General features: G+C 33.8%; 2 protein-coding genes across 3 annotated transcripts; both read left to right on the forward strand.

Moving 5' to 3' along the window:
- Positions 1-1,243: 1,243 nt before the first annotated feature.
- Positions 1,244-6,765, forward strand: LOC120634050 (GPI mannosyltransferase 4). Its single transcript, XM_039904445.1, has 3 exons — positions 1,244-1,517; positions 2,354-3,293; positions 4,657-6,765. Exons 1-3 carry the CDS (start codon positions 1,352-1,354, stop codon positions 5,507-5,509), a joined length of 1,959 nt encoding a protein of 652 aa, XP_039760379.1. The 5' UTR covers positions 1,244-1,351; the 3' UTR covers positions 5,510-6,765.
- Positions 6,766-9,807: 3,042 nt separating this feature from the next.
- On the forward strand, positions 9,808-19,122 carry LOC120634055 (protein RRNAD1-like). 2 transcript variants are annotated; one of them, XM_039904456.1, is made up of 7 exons: positions 9,808-9,904; positions 11,152-11,603; positions 12,103-12,325; positions 13,465-13,656; positions 14,307-14,416; positions 16,122-16,297; positions 18,966-19,122. In XM_039904456.1, exons 1-7 carry the CDS (start codon positions 9,872-9,874, stop codon positions 19,043-19,045), a joined length of 1,266 nt encoding a protein of 421 aa, XP_039760390.1. In that variant the 5' UTR covers positions 9,808-9,871; the 3' UTR covers positions 19,046-19,122. The 2 variants fall into 2 exon arrangements, with proteins under 2 accessions (XP_039760390.1, XP_039760386.1); XM_039904452.1 differs by lacking the exon at positions 9,808-9,904 and adding an exon at positions 10,440-10,656.
- The last annotated feature ends 1,415 nt before the right edge of the window (positions 19,123-20,537 follow it).

Genomic DNA, 20,537 nt, shown 5'->3' on the forward strand with positions numbered 1-20,537 from the left:
GAGGGATCCAAAATCTTTGTGCTTCTCGCCTATCTTAGTGCCTTTAAATAAAATAGTACAAGATCAATAATTTAATATGTAAACAGAAGGATTGGATCTTGATGATTAACGTCTCTGTTTACTTTCACTGTAAAACATTCATTCATTAGGTACGCTTCTAAATCAATAGTCACTTTTTCAAACATTTTATAATAGAAGACTTACTTTTTAGCACTCATTTTATTTTCTCGAAAGGTACGTTTTATACCACTTTGAAAAATCCAGAATAAATAATATAAACAAACAGCCGCAGACGAGGAACATTTATAGATTAAAAAAACCATAAAACACTTAGACAACTAAAACAAAACTGAAAACGAAAAATTTATTTGTCAAAACCATGAGCACAGATTAGAATAATTACTTTGTGACATTTACCGGGGATACGTCTTTCCCCTATTATATCCACCGTGGATATATTGTCCACCCGTGTGCCCATGCTCGGGGGGTGGATATAAATGCGTGAGGGGATAAACGTTATATCCTTTCCCCGTGGAGAAAATGTCCCCCGCCCATGCTAGCCCTGCAGAGGCAAATTACTAAGTTTTTTGCTTACATCCAGTGGCTCTCCAGCGGTGTATAGCTTATGTGTCATATATAAAAATGACATGAGCTCTTGAAAAAAAATATTTAGAAACGTATTCTTCTTCTTTTGCTTTTATTGCTAACGAGTAAATCAAAATTTATCTGTCAAAAAAGTAAAAGCTTAAAAAGGTAAAATTCAAAATTCTTTATTTCAAGTATTTTATTTATTTTTATATGTTTATTTCTGTCTGTCTGTAGTGACTCTACCACCGGTTGGGGAAGCAGTTTCTACCGAGAAAAAGCCGGCAAGAATCTCAGCAATTGCTCTTTTCCAATATCAACAATTTACATTTTACATTTTAAAATTCATTTTGCTATGTGAGAGATGAAATCGGAGCCGGATGCTCCCAAGCAACCTTGTCATAAGAAATTCATCAATTGAATAATAACCTCGCTGTAATAAATGTGTTTTAACACATTCTTTAAACCTATGCATTAGTAGGTCCAAAATTACCTTAGGAATCATATTATAAACTTTGACTAATGTAAAATGCAGGCTTTTGGCTCAGGGCTATTGCTTTTAATAAATAGTATGCATTGATTTAATAGTTGCTATTGTAGTATGTAATCTGTGGCTAATGGCTATTGCTATTTGTCTGTGCTGTTGTTTAGGTTTTTAGGTTAAATATAATGTAGTTATAAATAATAATAAAGTTTGGATTTAGTAAATTAAAGAACTGTGAATCAAAATCCTTTTGATTCAATAGCTAACAGGCTATAAGATAACATGTTTTTAAAAACGAACATCCTTAAAGCGATTGCTTTCAAGAATCCTGTAAGATTACCACTATCATATTGGATATTAGCTTTCTTAAGATTTGTGCTGACTTTATTGCCTCAAAGTGGATACATACATCCAGATGAATTCTTTCAAAATGTAGAAGTCATTTCGGGTAAGTCGTCCTAGTCCTCGATCAATAGAATCAAATTAATAAGGAATATTAAGCTCAGTCTTTGTCAGTAGGGTCCTACCAGACCAGACTAGAGAAAATCCAGAAATTATAAATTCTCAAATTACCCCACCCTGGGATCGAACCTGGGCGATCTCACTGAAAATCACAATGCTCACCACTGCGCCAGGAAGGTCTTCAAAAACATCTTAGTCTACTTTAAGCGGGAATTAAATTTATTGTTTTGTTGATTTATTGTTTTAAGCCTACCCAATAGTGGACGATATTTTCAACATTCAAACAATTTTTATAAATTTTAAAATTATGGACAACAGAAATGTTTATAATTTTTTGAAAGAAAATTTCTTCCTCCGTCTATAGGTAAAAACACTTTAAAAACGAGCTTACCCAGCCCGCTACGCCGAGCTAGATTTTTTTATTTTATTTAAACAATAAACTTACATCATTAAATCTCAATGCATAATATATTAAATCATTTATTTCTCTCCATATTCATTCTCTTCTATTCTCTTCTCGAGCGGGTTATTATCTTCACCGATGTACACGCAACAGTAGAATAAAATAAAAAATAATATCATATTAAATAATAGCTGTATTTGACAGTTCAAAAATAGGAGTGCTACGATCATCACCAAACTTTACAGGATTACTCGCCAGGTCAATGCGAAGATTCCCTGAAAGTTTCGTTGAAATTGGTCCAGCTGTTTCGGCCTATACGGAACATACCCACACATTTTAACTTTTATATATATAAATAGATTATAATATAATTCATCATTGTACTTTTAATTTTGATCATGGTATTTTTTATTTTTCAGGAGATATTTTCATGATCGATGTAGCTAGAACATGGGAATTCAACCCAAAATTTCCTATACGTAATATTTTAGTACCAAAATTAATACTAGGTCCCCCTCTTCATCTTATTCGCATAGCTAATCCCTACATGAAATATTATTTCAATATTGATTTACGAACACCATACTTCTTACTTGCTATCCCTAGGTTATTTATCTGCTTGCTATCATTTACAAACGATTATTGTTTGTATAAAATATGTGTTCTCTATGGACAGAATTTCAGGAATAGGTTAAAAATATTTGCCAGTTCCTATGTTGTTTTAGTCTATTGCTGTCGTAGTTTTTCAAATTCTTTTGAGATGATATTTTTTTCTATACTTTTATTATTGGTTGCAAAATGTATGTATAAGTCAGATAAGGTTATTTATCACAATGAATTTTTAAATGAGAAATATAAGCAAGCCAAAACACCTGTGGAGAAGGTGAAGATTTTTAAATTGAAAACGCATCTGCCCAACCACTCTCTTAACTATGTAATAATTCTTGCAACTATTGTTGTTGTGGGTATTTTTAACCGTCCTACATTTGTTGGTTTTGCATTCGCCCCTATATTCTTCTGGTTACATCGAGGATTGGGGTCCAAAGTCATTGGTTTTAAAGATTTCCATTATAGAATTATTTTATTCATTCTCTCCGGTGTACCAATCCTTTTGTTGCTTATTGTAATAGACTCTAGTTATTATGGTTATTTGACAATGGCAGATATTGAAATGTTAAAGATATCTTGGGATAACTGGGTTGTCACTCCATTAAACTTTCTGCGATATAATTCTGACCTGAAGAATCTCAATACGCATGGACTGCACCCACGCTGGCTCCATGTAGCTGTCAATATACCACTGCTGTTTAACGTTTTGGGAGTCATGGCCTTTTCTATCCTGCTCATACAAGCTTACAGGTAACTCTCTGATTAATCTTATACTAATATATAAAGCTGAAGAGTTTGTTTGTTTGCTTGTTTACTTGAACGCGGTGATCTCGGGCACTACCCGGTCCCATTCAAAGTCAAAGTCAAAGTCAAATATTTCGTTATTCAAATAAGCACATAGATGGCACTTTTGATGCGTACATTACATGTAAAATATGATATAGGAGTGAGTTGATGGCGATAAGTAAATTCGTCAACTTAAAACTAAAGCTACGAGGGTTCCAAACGCGCCCTGGTCTAAGAAGAAGCACACAACAAACTTAGCCGGTTGTTATTTTTTTTTCGGACATTGTCATTTAAAAACTATTAAAGCAGCCTGGTTAGAGCAATAATTTACACGCAAGCATTTTTATCGTTAACGTAGTCCTTAATACTATAATAGGACTTTTCTATAACCTTACGTTTAGTACAAACTTTGAACTTTTTCAGAGACATCTTAACTGATATCAACTGGTAATTTATTGTAAAATAGTATACAATTTCCTTTGAATGAATTACTTCATTTATGTAGTCTAGTATATTGCACTGCAAGTTACATTTGTCAACGAAGGCTATAGGGATATCATCACGCTAAAACCAATAGAAGCATAACACCAATGAAGAATGTTTCAAGGTTTTTTCTACCTTTTAAGAGCTTCCGCTGCGTGCGTTGCGTAAATTTTTAAAGCTTCGATAAATCATGTATGACAAAGTTGTTCTTAAAAGTTCTAAAGTACGCGTTAGCATATGTATTTCTTTTTCAATTTGACTTATACGCGACGGACGTGGATAGAATAATATTTTTTGAACTATTAATTCTTTATATTAATTATATTATTACGTGGTTAAAAAGATGGTAGCAAAATGCACGCAACAACGGATTTGCTGAAGGATTGTGGCTAAAACAGCAAAGCAATACATCTGCAATAGCCAGAGAGATTAGGGATAAAACACAGTCAGTTTAACAAGGTTAGTTAGGTAACCAGAACATATTTTTGAATTACGAAATCAATGTATTACGATAGATAATGCATTGTGATGATTAATTATCTGATCAGAATGTGCATTGGCGTGCATAGAGGGTATGCAAAGGGTATGCAGATGATATAAAGTATAGAAAATCTCCAGTACGATTTATAAATACTTATTGGTAGGCTTTTTATAACTCTTACTGGAGATTTGTTTCATTTATATCATCTGCATACCCTGTGCATGCCCTCTAATTCTATGCACGCCTCTGAGAATGTGTATAAATAAAAATATCTACCATCGGAAAATAAAAAAAAATATTTTAAAATCATTTGTTTATATTGAATGAAATTTTTTGTGATAGCAAAAATCTTTTCAATTCCAGATTCATCAGAGGCCAGTACAGTAAATTACCTAAAGTCCAGAGTATCACTGGTCTCATGCTATTTTCACTGATAATTCCAGTAGCCGTACTCTCACTGTTCCCACATCAAGAAGCGCGCTTCATCATACCAGTACTAACACCACTTGTGTATTTATATGGAAGTCACTTTTACCCCAACGACAGTGATGGGATCAAGTTCAAACGCTTAAAGAAAACTCTGCTCTACGTATGGTATGCCTTGAACATAATACTAACTGTATTTTTTGGATTCATACACCAAGGTGGTTTATATCCATTTGCAAGAAACCTTCACCGGGAAATCAAAAGTATGTATGGATATCACTTCCACGTGATTACAACCCATAGTTACAGCATACCAACATTTTTGCTGCAGTTGGAGAGCACAAGTAAAATTTATAAGGATAACAAAACAGGACAAACTTATAGGCTGGCCCCAACTACCTTCATACATAAATATGGTTCGATGCCAATGAAGCATTTGTTTACAAAAGTAAATGACGTATTTACTAACGCTGAACTCTTATTACATAAACGTAAAAGGCAGTATAGGTTTTATATTGCATCGCCGTGCTCGCTGGAATATGAAATGAGACAAGAAGCTAATAAATACAACATGATACAAGTAACCAAAGACATTACATACTACCCTCATTTTTCATCGGAAGCATTCCCGAAATTTCCCAACATACACGATCAGTTTTGTCTTGAAAATAACTCTATACAGACCAATCAATCTCAAGCTGTAGATCTGAATATGCTGCAACGAATATCATGTTTTCTTAAAAAGTTTTGCCTAAGAGTTTATCGTGTTAGCCCAACAATTAAGTCTTAAGTTTACGTTATTTAAATTTTAAAAAAAATATCCTGCCATATAATTTTAAGCTGTCATTTTTCGTACAATCTGCTTTCGTTCGACTTGTCTTCATGATCGATTTTGTTTCACGACAAGTCGACATGGCAATTTCAATTTTAATACTCAAAACATTTACTAAGGAACGAAAATTGCAAATGTAAACTCAACACTTAGATTGAATTGGCGCGAGTGTTGAGAGAGTGTCGAACTCACATTGTGTTCTGCGCCTAATCCTTTATCCAGTGGCGTGAACCAGTCTAAGCAATTAAAAAAGCCCATTAAAGCCCAATTTCCATGTCGACTAGTTGCAGAATAAACAAACCAATGTAAGTATGTACTACAGTTTGAAATTGCAACTATGAATCTCTTGTTCTTTTTCTATTTTGGTGCGTTTTATTTTTAGTAAATGACACCACTTTAGTTCCCTGAAAAATTTAATTTTTCATAATAATCAGTGCTGTCTTGACGATTTATTATACATACGAATCAATACAGGCTGTAGATTTAGGTATGCTCCAAAAAACCCATATTTTAGTTTATTATTAAAGAAATTATAGTTATTAGAAAACTAGGGTTTATTAAATAAGTCTTACAATTGCATCATTTTATAAGTTTGTATGGTGACTTTTACTAAGTAGTTTTAATATTCTCAGCATATTTCTATTGAAGCTTTCTCCAAATTCCCCAATATTCATGATCTTTTGTGATTTGAATGTATTTTTCTATGCACATGTAAAACAATGCAATCGACAGTAATCTGAAAATGCTACTAAGAATCTGATTATTCTTTATTTTTTATTTTTTTATTTAAATGCATAAGATTGTGATAAATTATTTTATATGCCCCATTTTTAGCATATTATATTATTTTTGTATTTTTTCTGTAAGATAACAATTGTTAGTATTTATACCGGTTGCTATTATTGTTACGCATATGCTTTAAACGTTTGTATGCTTGGTCGTAAACATTCCAAACTATGCTAACTAGAACTGTTATAAGTACAAAATATTAAGACAGTTACCCATGTACCTAATTGATATTGCGCTCGAATATATGTATCTATTATTTGTCCCAAATAAGTCAACATGTGTATATGTGTAAGTGTATAACTTGTAAATACACATAGTGTATATACACATATACACTGTATAACTTGTAGCGTATAATGTTGTGTAACTTTTATATACACTGTATGAATATACAAGTTATACAAAAAATATATTAAAATACTCAATTCAATGCTTTAATTTTATATTAATACTTTTTAAGTTTTTGAATTTTATTTTCTTGTGTAGGCAAACAACTAACAAATTTTTGTGCCAAGGTGGGTTACTGCTCGGTAAGTGACCGCATTTCATTCATTTACGCATACAGTCAGTAGCCTTAGTACAAAGTTAATTCGCTCGTAAACGTAGATAGTTACGACGATCCATATCACTGGCGATATTTCAAAATGCAGTGGATTTCAAATTCCACATTATATTGTGGACTATTATTAATAGCATGTATTACCCTGACTTAAATAACTATTTAAATATATATGTGTTTTAATTATAAATATATTAGTTTATTTTTATATTTATTAATTATAATATATAATTTTGGTGTATTTGTCTAAACTAGTTTATGTATTTGTATGTAGTTATTCGCATGTATGTATTTTAAAAATTTATACCACCAGCCGCATATTCTCCTCTTCTTTTTTTTTCTATTTCAAAGGTTGCCAAGCAGAGATCGCTATTAAGTGATAAGGCCGCTTCTGTTAATAATCTAGTAAACAAATAAAAAGAGTTTAATAATAATAATAATAGATTTGTTTTCGACTATCGAAACGCTGGGACGTCATGCTTAAAATAGAACTTATCGTTATTGTATTAAAGCTCATTTTTCCATAATTCTACAAGTAGTGACTTTGCCGGAACCTTGGTAAAACCAAAATCAACTTGCAACTCAAAAAAGAGCCTCATTTTGATGCGCGAGTGACTGTGTTTGTAACCGACCTTGCAAATATAAAACTTGACGGTACAGTAGCATACAAAAATCAAATAATAATACCAATAACTAAGATCGAAATTTTTAATATACATATCAATTCTCGAATTGTTTTTTAACCTAGACATTGGATATGTTACTCCTTCAAGGATAAAATTATTAAACTGCCGTGCTTACGAAAAGGGCAATAACTCGGGTTTTGTGCTTTAGACTTTTATACATATTTATCTGATATCATCAGAATATCATTGTCTTCTAAAGTCGAGACGCAATAGTAAAGACACAGATACACAGGGCTGTGGTTTGTGAATTACTGCTCAAGATCCACACAAGATCACTATGGTAACTATAGAAGTCATACTTGGTGAGTCGCACTGCTATTTAACATCATAATTAATTATAAATAAATAAATATACTACGACAATACACACATCGCCATCTAGCCCCAAAGTAAGCGTAGCTTGTGTTATGGGTACTGAGAGAGCTGATGAATATTTTATGAATATAATACACATAAATACTTATAATATACAGATATACACCCAGACACTGAAAAACTTTCATGTTCATCACACAAACATTTTCCAGTTGTGGGAATCGAACCCATGGCCTTGGACTCAGAAAGCAGGGTCGCTGCCTACTGCGCCACTCGGCTGTCAAAATTTAACTTAGTTATTGCACTTATCGTAGTATAGTTGTTATAGGTTAATTAAAAAGCTTATTATTGGAAACACTTCGAATTAAATTTACATCTCCCGGCATTCGTCTAGTTGCGCTGTCGTAAAGGATATGGGCGTTAATATTATTTACGTATGATTTTATGAAAATCCGGCTTAATCTATGAAGTGAAATAATATTTCATTGAAAAAGTTGAGGTTATTTATTTACTTCCTAATATTACTAGTACGCTAATTTCAGTTATTTGTAAAGAAATTATTATAGAGAATCATTATTGTAATAATTTGGATCAATTCTATCAACTTTTGTACGGTCATTTGCTCTAATGTTCATCAAACGCTACGGTCCATTGCTACATTTATTATCGACCTCAGTAGGGCTAGCACGGGCAGAAGACAAAAATTATATCCCCCGGTTATATCCCTTAGTTTCCATCAGCTAAAGCACGGGAACAGGGTATAGGAGAAGTGTACCTCTGTTTATTAATACACATATATTATTTGGATATAATTTCAACTTGCGCGCCAGTGCTCTGAGCGTTGATAAAGCTGTGGAAGAAGATAAATTTATATCCCTCCCCGTGTATACAATTGTCCCCCACCCATGCTAGCGGGGGTATAGTTAATTCTGCGTTAATACTTATCGTAACTTACTGTACTTTAACAGTTTAGTTTCGACAAGTGTGTTTATTCCTACAGTTCGGCTCGGTTATACCGTAATGTGCGATATCGAAGTAATATTTAAATATTTTTGATATTAATACCGATTACTTTCTGTACTAGTATAAGCTAACGATTACTCGAGTTCAAAATGTGAGATTTTCTTTCTATTCGATCGCATAAAAGTAAGGCATGATTTGTACTGAAACGAAAGACCGCCATCTGGTTACAATATTGGGAAACAGATAGTACTTTTTCGATCTTTGTTAACTTTCGTGCAATCGAATTGGTAGAAAATCTCTCACTAAGCACTACAGGATATTATATAATGTGGATGTATATGTTATAATGTGTGATATTTCTTAACGTACACTGTAACACTTAATACATTTTACAAGCTGCATAAAGCTTGCGCGGATTACTTGCACTGTGTTACGACCTCAAGTTACACGCACCGTACCCTTAGTAAGAGATTTAAGACTCGCAACAATTGTAAAGTCGTCTTCTACAATCGAAACACTAGGGTCAGAGTAAAATGTACCTAATTTATCTAGCTATAAAGCTCAAGCTCGAACCTCGTAAATATTCGTCTCGCAGTTGGTAATCGATGGATTTATTTAAGGAGTGTCCGATTTAATAAAAATGCATTAAATTAATATTATCTTGACATTGTGTTTCGATTGCTAGTTTGCAAGTTTCATTCAGCGGGAGTCGGTTTTTGCTTTGTTTTTACAACTATATTGTTGAGGCTTTAGTATAGAACCAATATACTATTGAGATGTAACATTACTATTTTAATTCCTCACCTCTTCTCATGACAAGACGCATATCATAGAGCTGGCACGAATTTATACATTCTGCGCGTGAACTTGCGCTCATAGAATGCGGTGGCGTACACGATTGTGTCCTGGGTGCCAAGTTTGAGATTTTCTGGCAACGTTTACTTATTCTGCCAATATTACTAATAATGTCGCTATATGGCGCTTTTCGATTCCATATAAATCAGCATAATGGCAGCTACGTGTACGTCAGAACCGCGGGTGGTAAGTAGTGAAATCAAATGAAACATGATCTATTATTTAGACAACAATAATAAGTAGTTCAACATAACAAAAATCAGACAAAAAAGTCAAATGCACCGACAAGCTGACGTCAGGTTGGCGGATGGCATCTAAACGGCATACAATACTTTTGAAATATATACTTCGGATATAAGAAGTCTTTTGATACCCCAAAAAAAAAACATTACATTCAATCTCATCCACTCCTTTCATTAAAGACGGAATAATGTATAATTTGTGTGATCGCCTACGGATATTATCAGAGCTATTTTACCGAATATCCGATCTTGCCTTAGTAGACATCGGATACCCCGTATTTAGTCAACGTCATACACTTGTTCAATAAAAATAATATTTAACCTTTGATTTGATTTTATTAAAATAATATTTAACCCGTTACTTGATTTATATAAGTTGAAAAGTCCGCCAGTATCCACTGCTGTAAAAAATAAAACTTTAACTTCCAAATGTCTAACCGCATCTGACACCCAATTGACAACTGACACATGACTTGTGTCCGTCAGCTGTTGCTGTTTATTGTTTAGGTTCAGTGGGCTTGTATAGTTTTGTCATTGTTACAAAAGTAAAATAATATTATAATTTAAGGAAGTAAAGATAAAATATTTCAAATTTACAAAGCAATGCATTCTCAAGTGGAAACTATCGAGTCAACGATAGACATGTGTTTAAAAGTTATAAAAATGTTTGAATGGCTCTTGGATCTTTATGTTTTGGTTAGTTTAAAAGATCATTATAATTATAAGAGCACGCTGACTTCCATAAACCACAGCCTTACGGCCTACACCTTATCAAACGTGATAAGTTTTAAGGAATGTTTAACTTTAATGCCTACAAGAACTGCCTTTTCATTTTCATTCTATATCTCTTCTTTCTTGCTTGTTCAGAGAGGGAATGAACAGAGGTATTTCTTTGCTTATTTTTATGATGCAGTCCAAGATAGGTGTGGGCTTACCTATTATGGGTGTGGCATATATTAAATTAAACCCATATTGGTTCTACTCTACATTGCACCAGAATGTTAAATTGCTTGGCTGAATGTCCATGCTGGTAGACTGACCAGAATTACCAGAGAAAATGCTGAAGTCATAATATCCCTTCCAGGGATTGAACCAATAACCTTGCACTTATAAGACCACAGTACTTACTGCTGCACCATAAAGCTGCTTAAATGGTGCTGTTAACATAATATGATACACCTTAACTTGCAGGATTTCTTTGTGGACAATCACTGGGAAAAACTACCAGCAACATGGCAACAGAGCTTAGAAAAACTAGACCCAAAAGATCTGGGGGACATTCTCTCAGGAAACAAAACAGTACATATCTTGCCCCTTTCACTTCTTGCACTTTTCAAGACTATTAAAAGCTTAAATATACCTCGACAAGGCTACAACAGTATAAGAAGTAATAAGGTTATCAACAAATGTAGCTGTGACCATCCCAAACTAAAGAATCTATTTATAAAGCATGTCAAGTTGAAGAAAAGACATGAAGCGAATACAATGGCTGAGTTTGTCAGTATATACGCCAGACAGAGCAATTGTAACGCTGTTGTAGATTTTGGGTCTGGCTTAGGACATCTTATTAGAATATTGTCTTATAAATATAATGTCCATTCAGTAGGCATTGAGATGCAAACCCGACTGACAGAGGAAGCTAGGTCTGTATTTTTTGTATGTGTAAATGTTATATACCATTTTGAATTGAACTTTTGTATATATGTTATAATTGATTCATCACTGAAAGTGAATAAATTAGGCTATTATTTCAGTAAAAATAAGGTGTCAGCTTGTTTTCAATGAAGTGGTGAGGTTGTAAAGATTTTTTTCTTTCCATAGCCCTTAACTGCAATCTCTGCCGCATGTGCAGATGCAGTAAGTTAACCTGTGAGGTTTATGGCAGTAACATTAAACCCCTGACCCCTTATTCCGGTACGATGCCACATAGTGACCCACTATGTGGCATCGTACCGGAACATTAAATATTAATATTGGCTGGGATGGCGTTGAAAAGCATTTTTATCACACTCAGTCTATCAATACTGGCAGACTTGTGTTAACAGGTCATTCAGAGGATTATAAAGCAGTGAGGGTTATATCAAATTAAGTAATGAATTCGCTTGCGATTATAAACTTAAAAATGCCAGTATTTTCTCACAGGAAGCTTGACTCGGAACTAGAATACACCGTCAAAAAATATCTCACGGAGGAGCAAATGTCTAATCTTATCAGGCCAATACACTGTAATATAACTCTGTCATCTATAGAGCAATTGCGAGAACTAGCACTGCCAGTTAGTGTGCTGAATTATGGGCTTATTGGTCTGCATCCCTGCGGAGATTTAGGCCCATTGCTGATCAAGCATTTTGTTAATTCCAATGAGGTAATTATTATTTGATTATATTTTAATTAAAGCTGTGATAGCGCGGTGGGTAGAAGCTCGACTTTACTTTCTGGGGGCCGAGTTCAAATCCCAGCACGCACCTCTAAGTTATGTCTCTTTTAAGTAATTCAAATATCACTTGTTACAACGGTGAAGGAAAACATCGTGAGGAAACCTGAATGTCTGAGAGTTCTCCAGAATGTTCTCAAATTTGTGTGTCCACCATTATGCATTGGGCCAGTGTGGTGGCCAGGACGTTGAGGAAGGAAAAGCAAACACACTATCGCAATTGTAATGTAAGTAAGGATTTAAGATCTTTAGGAAGGTTATAGGATATTCAACATCATGTATATATATATATATATATACTAGCTGTTGCCCGCGACTTCGTCTGCGTTTGATTTTGTTTTTAAAGTATTCAGTATCGCTTAGCCTTAAGTGAGTATTGTAGTATATATATAACATGTGACAAATAATTTGCAATAAAATAAAATTGCGACTATAATTAAAGATCTAAGATATCCTATCTCTTAAGTTGGACCAGACTGCTCACGGTAAGCCAATTTTATTTAAAATCGGTTAAGTAGTTTAGGAGTCCATCGCGGACAAACATCGTGACAGGAGATTTATATATATTAAGATATATACACGTTGTATATATATATATATATATATACACGTTGTATATATATATATATATATATATATATATATATACATGATATATATATACACAACGTGTATATGTATATATATACAACGCTAAGCTTACGTTTAATACAAACTTAGAACTTTTTAAGAGACATCTCCAAGATGTCAATGGGTAGTTTATTGTAGAATTGTATGCAATTTCCTTTAAACGAATTATGAATTTTATGTAACCTAGTATATTAAACTGTAAGTTTATTCTTGCTTCTAATGTTTAAATTATTGCAGTCACATTTTTTCTTAAATTTAGAAATGTTTGTTTGTATTTTGTAACGTCACTGTCATTATTTTAAAATGTTTAAATTTATCTCTCAAAATTATTTATTCTTTGTATAGTAGTACTATATATTTATTATATTAGGTAGTAACCTACTGGTTTAAGCGAAGGTAGTTAGCGCCCACTAAGTACTAAAAACGTGTTTTTTTGTCAGGTCAAGTTCATATGCGTAGTCGGTTGTTGTTACATGAAGCTGTCATGCAAAGGGGAATCTTGTAGCTATCCCATGAGCCGGTATGTGGGTGGCTTGGACTGTGGACTTTCGTACATCAGCAGAGAGATCTCTTGTCACGCTATAGAAACCTATTGCGAGAGGCTGTGTAGAGGGGAATATAACGATTTAAAGGTAACTATTTTTTTTAATTTATTACAATAATAATAATAAAAATGATAAATTTATTTAATCCATACTGGTGAAAACATTACGAATACCAATTTCATGTAATTTATCTAAATTACAGTCTTGACGGCCGAGTGGCGCAGTGGGCAGCGACCCTGCTTTCTGAGTCCAAGGTCGTGGGTTCGATTCCCGCAACTGGAAAATGTTTGTGTGATGAACATGAAGTTTTTCAATGTCTGGGTGTTTATCTGTATATTATAAGTATTTATGTATATTATATTCATATTAAAATATTCATCAGCAATCTCAGTACCCATAACACAAGCTACGCTTACTTTGGGGCTACATGGCGATGTGTGTGTTGTCGTAGTATATTTATTTATTTATATTATTAACTAAAATTGGCCAAACCTATAAATAATTAATTATTAGGAATCTTCTAACTAAGTTAAGTACCATCTTGAGCACTTGGTGTGTAAGTGTGTACCAACCCAGTGCTCCATAAAGGGATTTTCCCATTTATTGGATTTGTTAAAGCTTCCGCGCATTCTGCTCATCATTGATGCATATATTTTTCTCACGATTGCGTAGAAGTCATTAACGTCATCGATATAATGTAAAGAATTTATAATTTTAGTGTGGATTTGGAATTCCAGGTACATGCCTTCAGAGCTGCCCTGGAGAAGTTACTAGTGCAGTTAGATCCAGAACTAAAGCATATGCCCGTCAGGAGTGTCAAACATACCAACAACATGACTTTCAACAGGTTTTTTTTTTTTTTTTTCATTAATTAGAACGGCCAGAAGCCAATTACAAAAATTAATTAAAAAAAAAAATAATACATCAAAAGGGAAAACATTAACGATTAATCAATATTAAAAAGAAAAACTTAAACAAATTAAAATTAAAAGAAATATAGTTGTCCGGTTTAATCTCTTACAACATGGAAAAATTAATGAAAAATGTAAAATCTAAATTTTTTGATATTGGAAAAGAGCAACTGCTGAGTTTCTTAATGGCTTCTTCTCGGTAGACCTCCCTGGCGCAACGGTGAGCGCTGTGAATTTAAGAAGGAGGTTCGATTTCCGGCAGGGACAATTTGGGAATTTATAACTTCTGAATTTTCTTTCCGAAAACGACCGGTTCCAATTAACCGGAAAATTTTGTTTGATATCCGGTTTATTTTGATGTTCTGCATTTCACCGGTTGTATGAACCGAAATGCTATAGGTTACGTACCTTTCTAATTGAGCGAACGATTTCATAACGTTTATTATTTTATAACTGTGTTTTTGGTTTAGTGGCGAGACCGGGGCGATAATTTAGAGAACACATTTATTTATTTCCACGCCCACTGCCTTTTTATCTCCTAGGTGAGTTCGTCCTAAACAAACTAGTAAATTAATTCAATTAAATGGTCAGGTTCGATAGACGAGAAGGCTTAAATGAAGTCCTTAAATGGAATTAAACTGTTTATGCAAGACGCACTAGTGTCTGACAAATTCCTAACCTAGTACGTGTCACGTGCCAGTCCGACTTCGCTACAATTAATAGAAACCTGTAAATGAGACATCTTCTTGAATATGATAATAATAATAAATATACAACGACAGTACACACATCGCCATGTAGCCCCAAAGTAAGCGTAGCTTGTGTTATGGGTACTTAGACGACTGATGAATCATTATAATATGAATAATATGCATAAATACTTATTATATATAGATAAACACCCATACACTGAAAAACATTCATGTTCATCACACTAACATTGTCCAGTTGTGGGAAACGAAGCCACGGCCTTGGCTCAGAGAGCAAGGTCGCTGCCCACTGCGCCAATCGGCCGTCAAAATATATTTGTGTCGATTCTTTTAAATCAAGATGTCTAAATTTACATAACTTAATTTATTTATTTAAGAGAACTAACAAATAATAATAAAATAATAACTAATGACCATTTTAAGTAAGTTAAAGTTTGTAAAACCGGTCAATCGATTGAGTGAAATGGAATAGAAACCGGTTTCTCTGTTTAACCGGTTAAAAAACGAAACCGAAACCTTAACCAAGATTTTTCCAAAACCGGGGTTAATGACTGAAAAGGGTTTGAAATTGTTTCCGGCTGTCTAGCCCTGGCTACCATCTTAGACTGGAACATCACTTACCACCAGGTTAGATTACAGACAAGGGCTAAAAGGTAGTGGAATAAAAAAAAATAGTTCCCTTACTAAAGTTAGTTACTTCCCGCGAAAGAAGCACAAACATACACACCCAAAAATTTATATTATAAGGCTTCGTACGCTCAGGTTGCCTTTAAAAGAGCACTTTTAGTGATAAGGCCGCCTTTGCACCCTAGCACTAAGTACTATTACTGTTTTCCTTGTATTTTTCCTATTGTGTTGTGTTGCAATAAAGTTTTTCTATTCTATTCTATTCTATTCTATAAGTGAGGATTTGTTTTTCCATTACCTACAGTTATTGTGAGGCTGCTCTCAACCAGATATCCGTTCAACCTTTAGAGTACGATTCCGTGAAAGAAGATTTAGGGCAGTGGAAAAAAGTCGTGATACTCTATACATTGCGACTTGCTCTAGCACCTTTAGTTGAGACCGTGATATTGCTGGATCGCGTTCTCTTTATGCTGGAAAATAGTAAGTACTATAATACATACATCGGTACCCCGCGACTTGGCATACAACCTCTGATAAGTTACCCATACAAACTTTCTTTCGCTATTCTATATAATATACCCTGACCCCCGCATGCGCGGACCTTTGCAAATAAAATAATAATAATAAAAGTAAATTATATATAATAATTTATTATTAATAATAATTATAATAAATAATAAATAATAAATTATTATTATTATTTATTATTACTAATTTTTTACTAATAAAAGTCTTCTATCTCAAGGTCCTAGCGTAATTTTAAACACGTATATGTACGAGCCACTCGCACATGTTTGAAAGCTAATACTTACAAAGGTAAAATTAATATTTACAATAAATATAAGTTGTCTAACTGTTCACATATGGGCATGGTACCCAAAATGCTGGCGCTATTTATTGCCCCTTTTAATTGCTAGACTTAGCCGTTGGGCTAAAAAAGCGCCAGCTCTTGGGTCACCAGACGAAAGGACCAATTTTCGGGACACGATGTTAATAAAATTTTTCGCGTCCGAAAGCTTATACTTTTAATTTTCTTATTAATAATTCAATTTATATCTTTGTACGACCAAATCCAGTACAGTACGGCTAGCATAGGAAGGAGAAAATTATCTCCCCGGAGAAAGGATAAAAATGCATCTTCTCCCACAGCTTTATCAACTCTCAGAGCACTGGCGCACAAGTGGAAATAATTAACACATAATATATGTGTAATAATAAACGAGGTTAAACTTTTCCTATTCCCTGTTCCCGACATCAAACATGCTGACATGCTGACATCAAACATTGCATTGTTGCGGTGTCGGATTGTCAGATTTAACCAACTTACCAAAAGCAGTGTAATAAACGCACTCGCCAGTAAGGGGTGTTTACTTTCAAGTTACCCAACTAACTCACTATTACTACATAAGTAAAGTGCCGTATTGAGTAATTTTTTTGTTAGTTCTTTGGTTTCCAGCTGATCGGCTTTTCATTTACAAAAAACATTAAAATATAGGTACGATCGTTTGGGTAAAATTGTTAAAAAATAAAAAAAGAAATTTTATTTTGAAATAGACATTTATTAGAAGAAAATACATCAAATTGGTACATTAACAATAATTTACATACGTCGCTTTTATACAATTGTACAACTGAGTGCAAAGTGTGCGATTCTCCGCCTACGTTTTCTTAATCGAACGCGTGAACTAAGAATTATATGGTATGGAAGCAGCGCCATCTAGTTGTTATACTGGGAACCTGTATTTCACTAGATGGCGCTCTTTGGATACCATATAAATCGTAGTTAACTTTCTCGCGATCGAATAAGTAAACGTCGGTAGAAAATCCCACACTTGGCACCCACAAGCCCTAGTGTACGTTTTCATGTTATCTTACGTCACATTCAAATTGACGTAAATCCGCCATTTTGTAAAATGTAGGCCCAAACGTCAAAATATGACAGCTTCACACTGACAGACTTTACCCTAAAGTTAAATTTGTTTTGCATGTTAACGTACACTATGATCTTAGTAGCCGGGTCCACATCGAGCGGATAGCCGCGCGTGGCACGTGAGTGGTCGCGCCTCGTCTCCGAGATAAATGTTTGATATGAAGTTATTTATACACCTAGGTTTCATTAACATGGAATAACGTCGGAATACAAGCAGTGTTTTAACGCATTTAAACTGACACCTGAAAGGTGTTGTCAGAAGGCATTTACGGCTGTATGTGAGAGGTTTGTGTGTGATCCTTCTGTCATAGCCTGACTGGCTACGGTGGACTATGGCAGCATGATATAAAATGTACACACCTCTGATGATAGAGTTGTTACCTCGTTTCTGTATGTCAACTTTGTATTGTTATATCGCAAGATCTCAAAAATGGAGGTCTTGAAAATGGTTTTGCAAAATCATAAGTACTGTAATACCTCATCGGCAATGAACGAAGCCCTCCCAATTAACCTTGTATATTTAATAAAGAATTTAACTATCAAACTGTTGTATAGCTTCTAGTATACGCTATAGCCGTATTACAGCTAATAGCGTTTTACTCTTGTTATAATAATATATTATGCTAGATGACTTCTATGCGCTCAATTTTGTCACGCATGTTTAAAATTGCGAGGGTGATTGTTCCAGGCGCTTGATGTGGACCCTGCTTATAACTAAACTTACACAGAAACTTAAAGTAAAAATCAGGATGACATAAATTAATTCTTTGGCACTTAAAAAGACAACATTAACTTAAGGAATAGAGTTGAAAATTAAAAAGAACTTGATACTCCAACTTATATCAAATTCGAGTTTTGAAATGGATATATTTTTCTTACTATTTGGTGTCCCATTTTCCATAATACTGACAAGTTACGGTCAGCATATGTACAGTATTTCACCATTTTCAACCCTCGGAGCTTTAATACAGTTATCTGTTGCGTTGGAAAAATGCACCCTATCTACTCTGATATGTCTGTCTGTACTTATGGTTTTAAAAAATAATCCAAGGTGTTTTGGGGTTATTTTTTCTTTAAACAAACTCCAACCAGCATGGTGATTATGGGCAAACCCTCCCGTTGAAAGAGGCCTTTATAATTTATTTATAATTAAAAGAGTTCGCTTTTAGCAAATAAATAAGAACATCCTAAAAAATTTTTTCTTTTTTCCTTTTACAGATATATCCTGCGCAATATACCCGGTGTTTGATCCGAAAATATCGCCACGCAATCATATAATTGTAGGAAGAAAATTGTGATTTTATTTATAATGTTTATAACATATATGTAATGTAATAAATTATAACAAATAAATATTTATATGCCAACAGTGTATATTCATTATGAATTTGTAACAACCGTTAGTTTCATTAGAGCAGAGTGCCTGTAATTTTGAGAATAGGCATGTTTACTTTTTCATTGGCGTCTTTCTTTTTAGTCGTTTTTAATCAGTTTTCAATCTTCTCCTATAAATTTACCAAACTTATTAACTATAAAATAAAATATTGATTAAATAAATATTATAACGAGGCAACTGATTAAATATACAACGTGTAAATGAAAACCGAAATAATACGAGTAATTTACAGGCTTTAGAGATAGGTACATTATATTCTGTTTCTGAGACTTATCCGTAAAACCGAAAACCTAATCGTTTTTCGAGTAAACCACTGCCATAGTTTTATTGACAGAAATCAGATACAGCCCTAACATCACACAATTAAAATCATGTGCCTCCAGGAACTCAATAGGTACGCGTCGCGTAGTGTATGTACTATGCGCGTATCGATCTTCTATCTTCAATAGGGTTGTCACAAGGTTGTACTTAAAATGTTATGAATTCATATGTATGGAAAATTAAATATGCATCTTGTTAGTTAAATATTTTTACACGGTGATTCCTTATGAAATTTACTTATGCATCTTTAAATATTTTTTAGTAATTCTGTTACACATCGTATATTATGTTTAATCGTAACACACTCTACCACATTAAAATTTGACAGAAGGTACTTGTACGAAGAGATGGCATTTGTGTCACAAAACGCACTTTGGGCTCAGTTCAAATAATAATCGCTGAAGTTTTTTTATATAGTAATAATTGCAGCAGAACAGAGAGGCCACTTGACGGTAATTGGGAACACATCCTGCAAAGTGTCGCCCTGTTTCCATGAACCAGAGGCGTAGGTGTTAATTTTAATATACTAATGAACAAAATTTGGATATAAAAAACTGAAATTGCTCCCAAGTGACGACCGAATCTTTAGATTTGTTTTAATTTTTTGTGCAAATACATTAATAACAGTTCAAGTGGGTACCGGAACTCGTTACCGTGCCTAATTAGCAAAGGTTGGTAAATCGCCAAAACTAGAACAGGTAACATGCAACTTTACCTATGGTACCGATGTTTTGAAGATTCAACACCTGAGGATTATCCGTGTTTGCAGTGTAACATGTGCGTAGCGAGCGGCCAATCAACTCAGTCAATGCTAACACGAAGAAATCTTTTTTAAACCGGTCCGGATATTGTTCTTTAATATTAAATATTAACAGTTTTATACATACCTACCTACCTACAAATGTCTGGTTTTGGCAGATTATAGCAAAATAAGTTCATCGGATCAATTGATAAATAATATCTATACTGTATGTGTTGTCAAAAAGTATGAATACAAAATAAAAGATTACTTACGAATTTCCGTTTTCCAAAAAAGCATAAAAATGGCGGGATATTTAATATTAAAGCACTTA

Source organism: Pararge aegeria, chromosome 2, assembly GCF_905163445.1.
Source record: "Pararge aegeria chromosome 2, ilParAegt1.1, whole genome shotgun sequence".
NCBI classification, from domain to species: Eukaryota; Metazoa; Arthropoda; class Insecta; order Lepidoptera; family Nymphalidae; genus Pararge; species Pararge aegeria.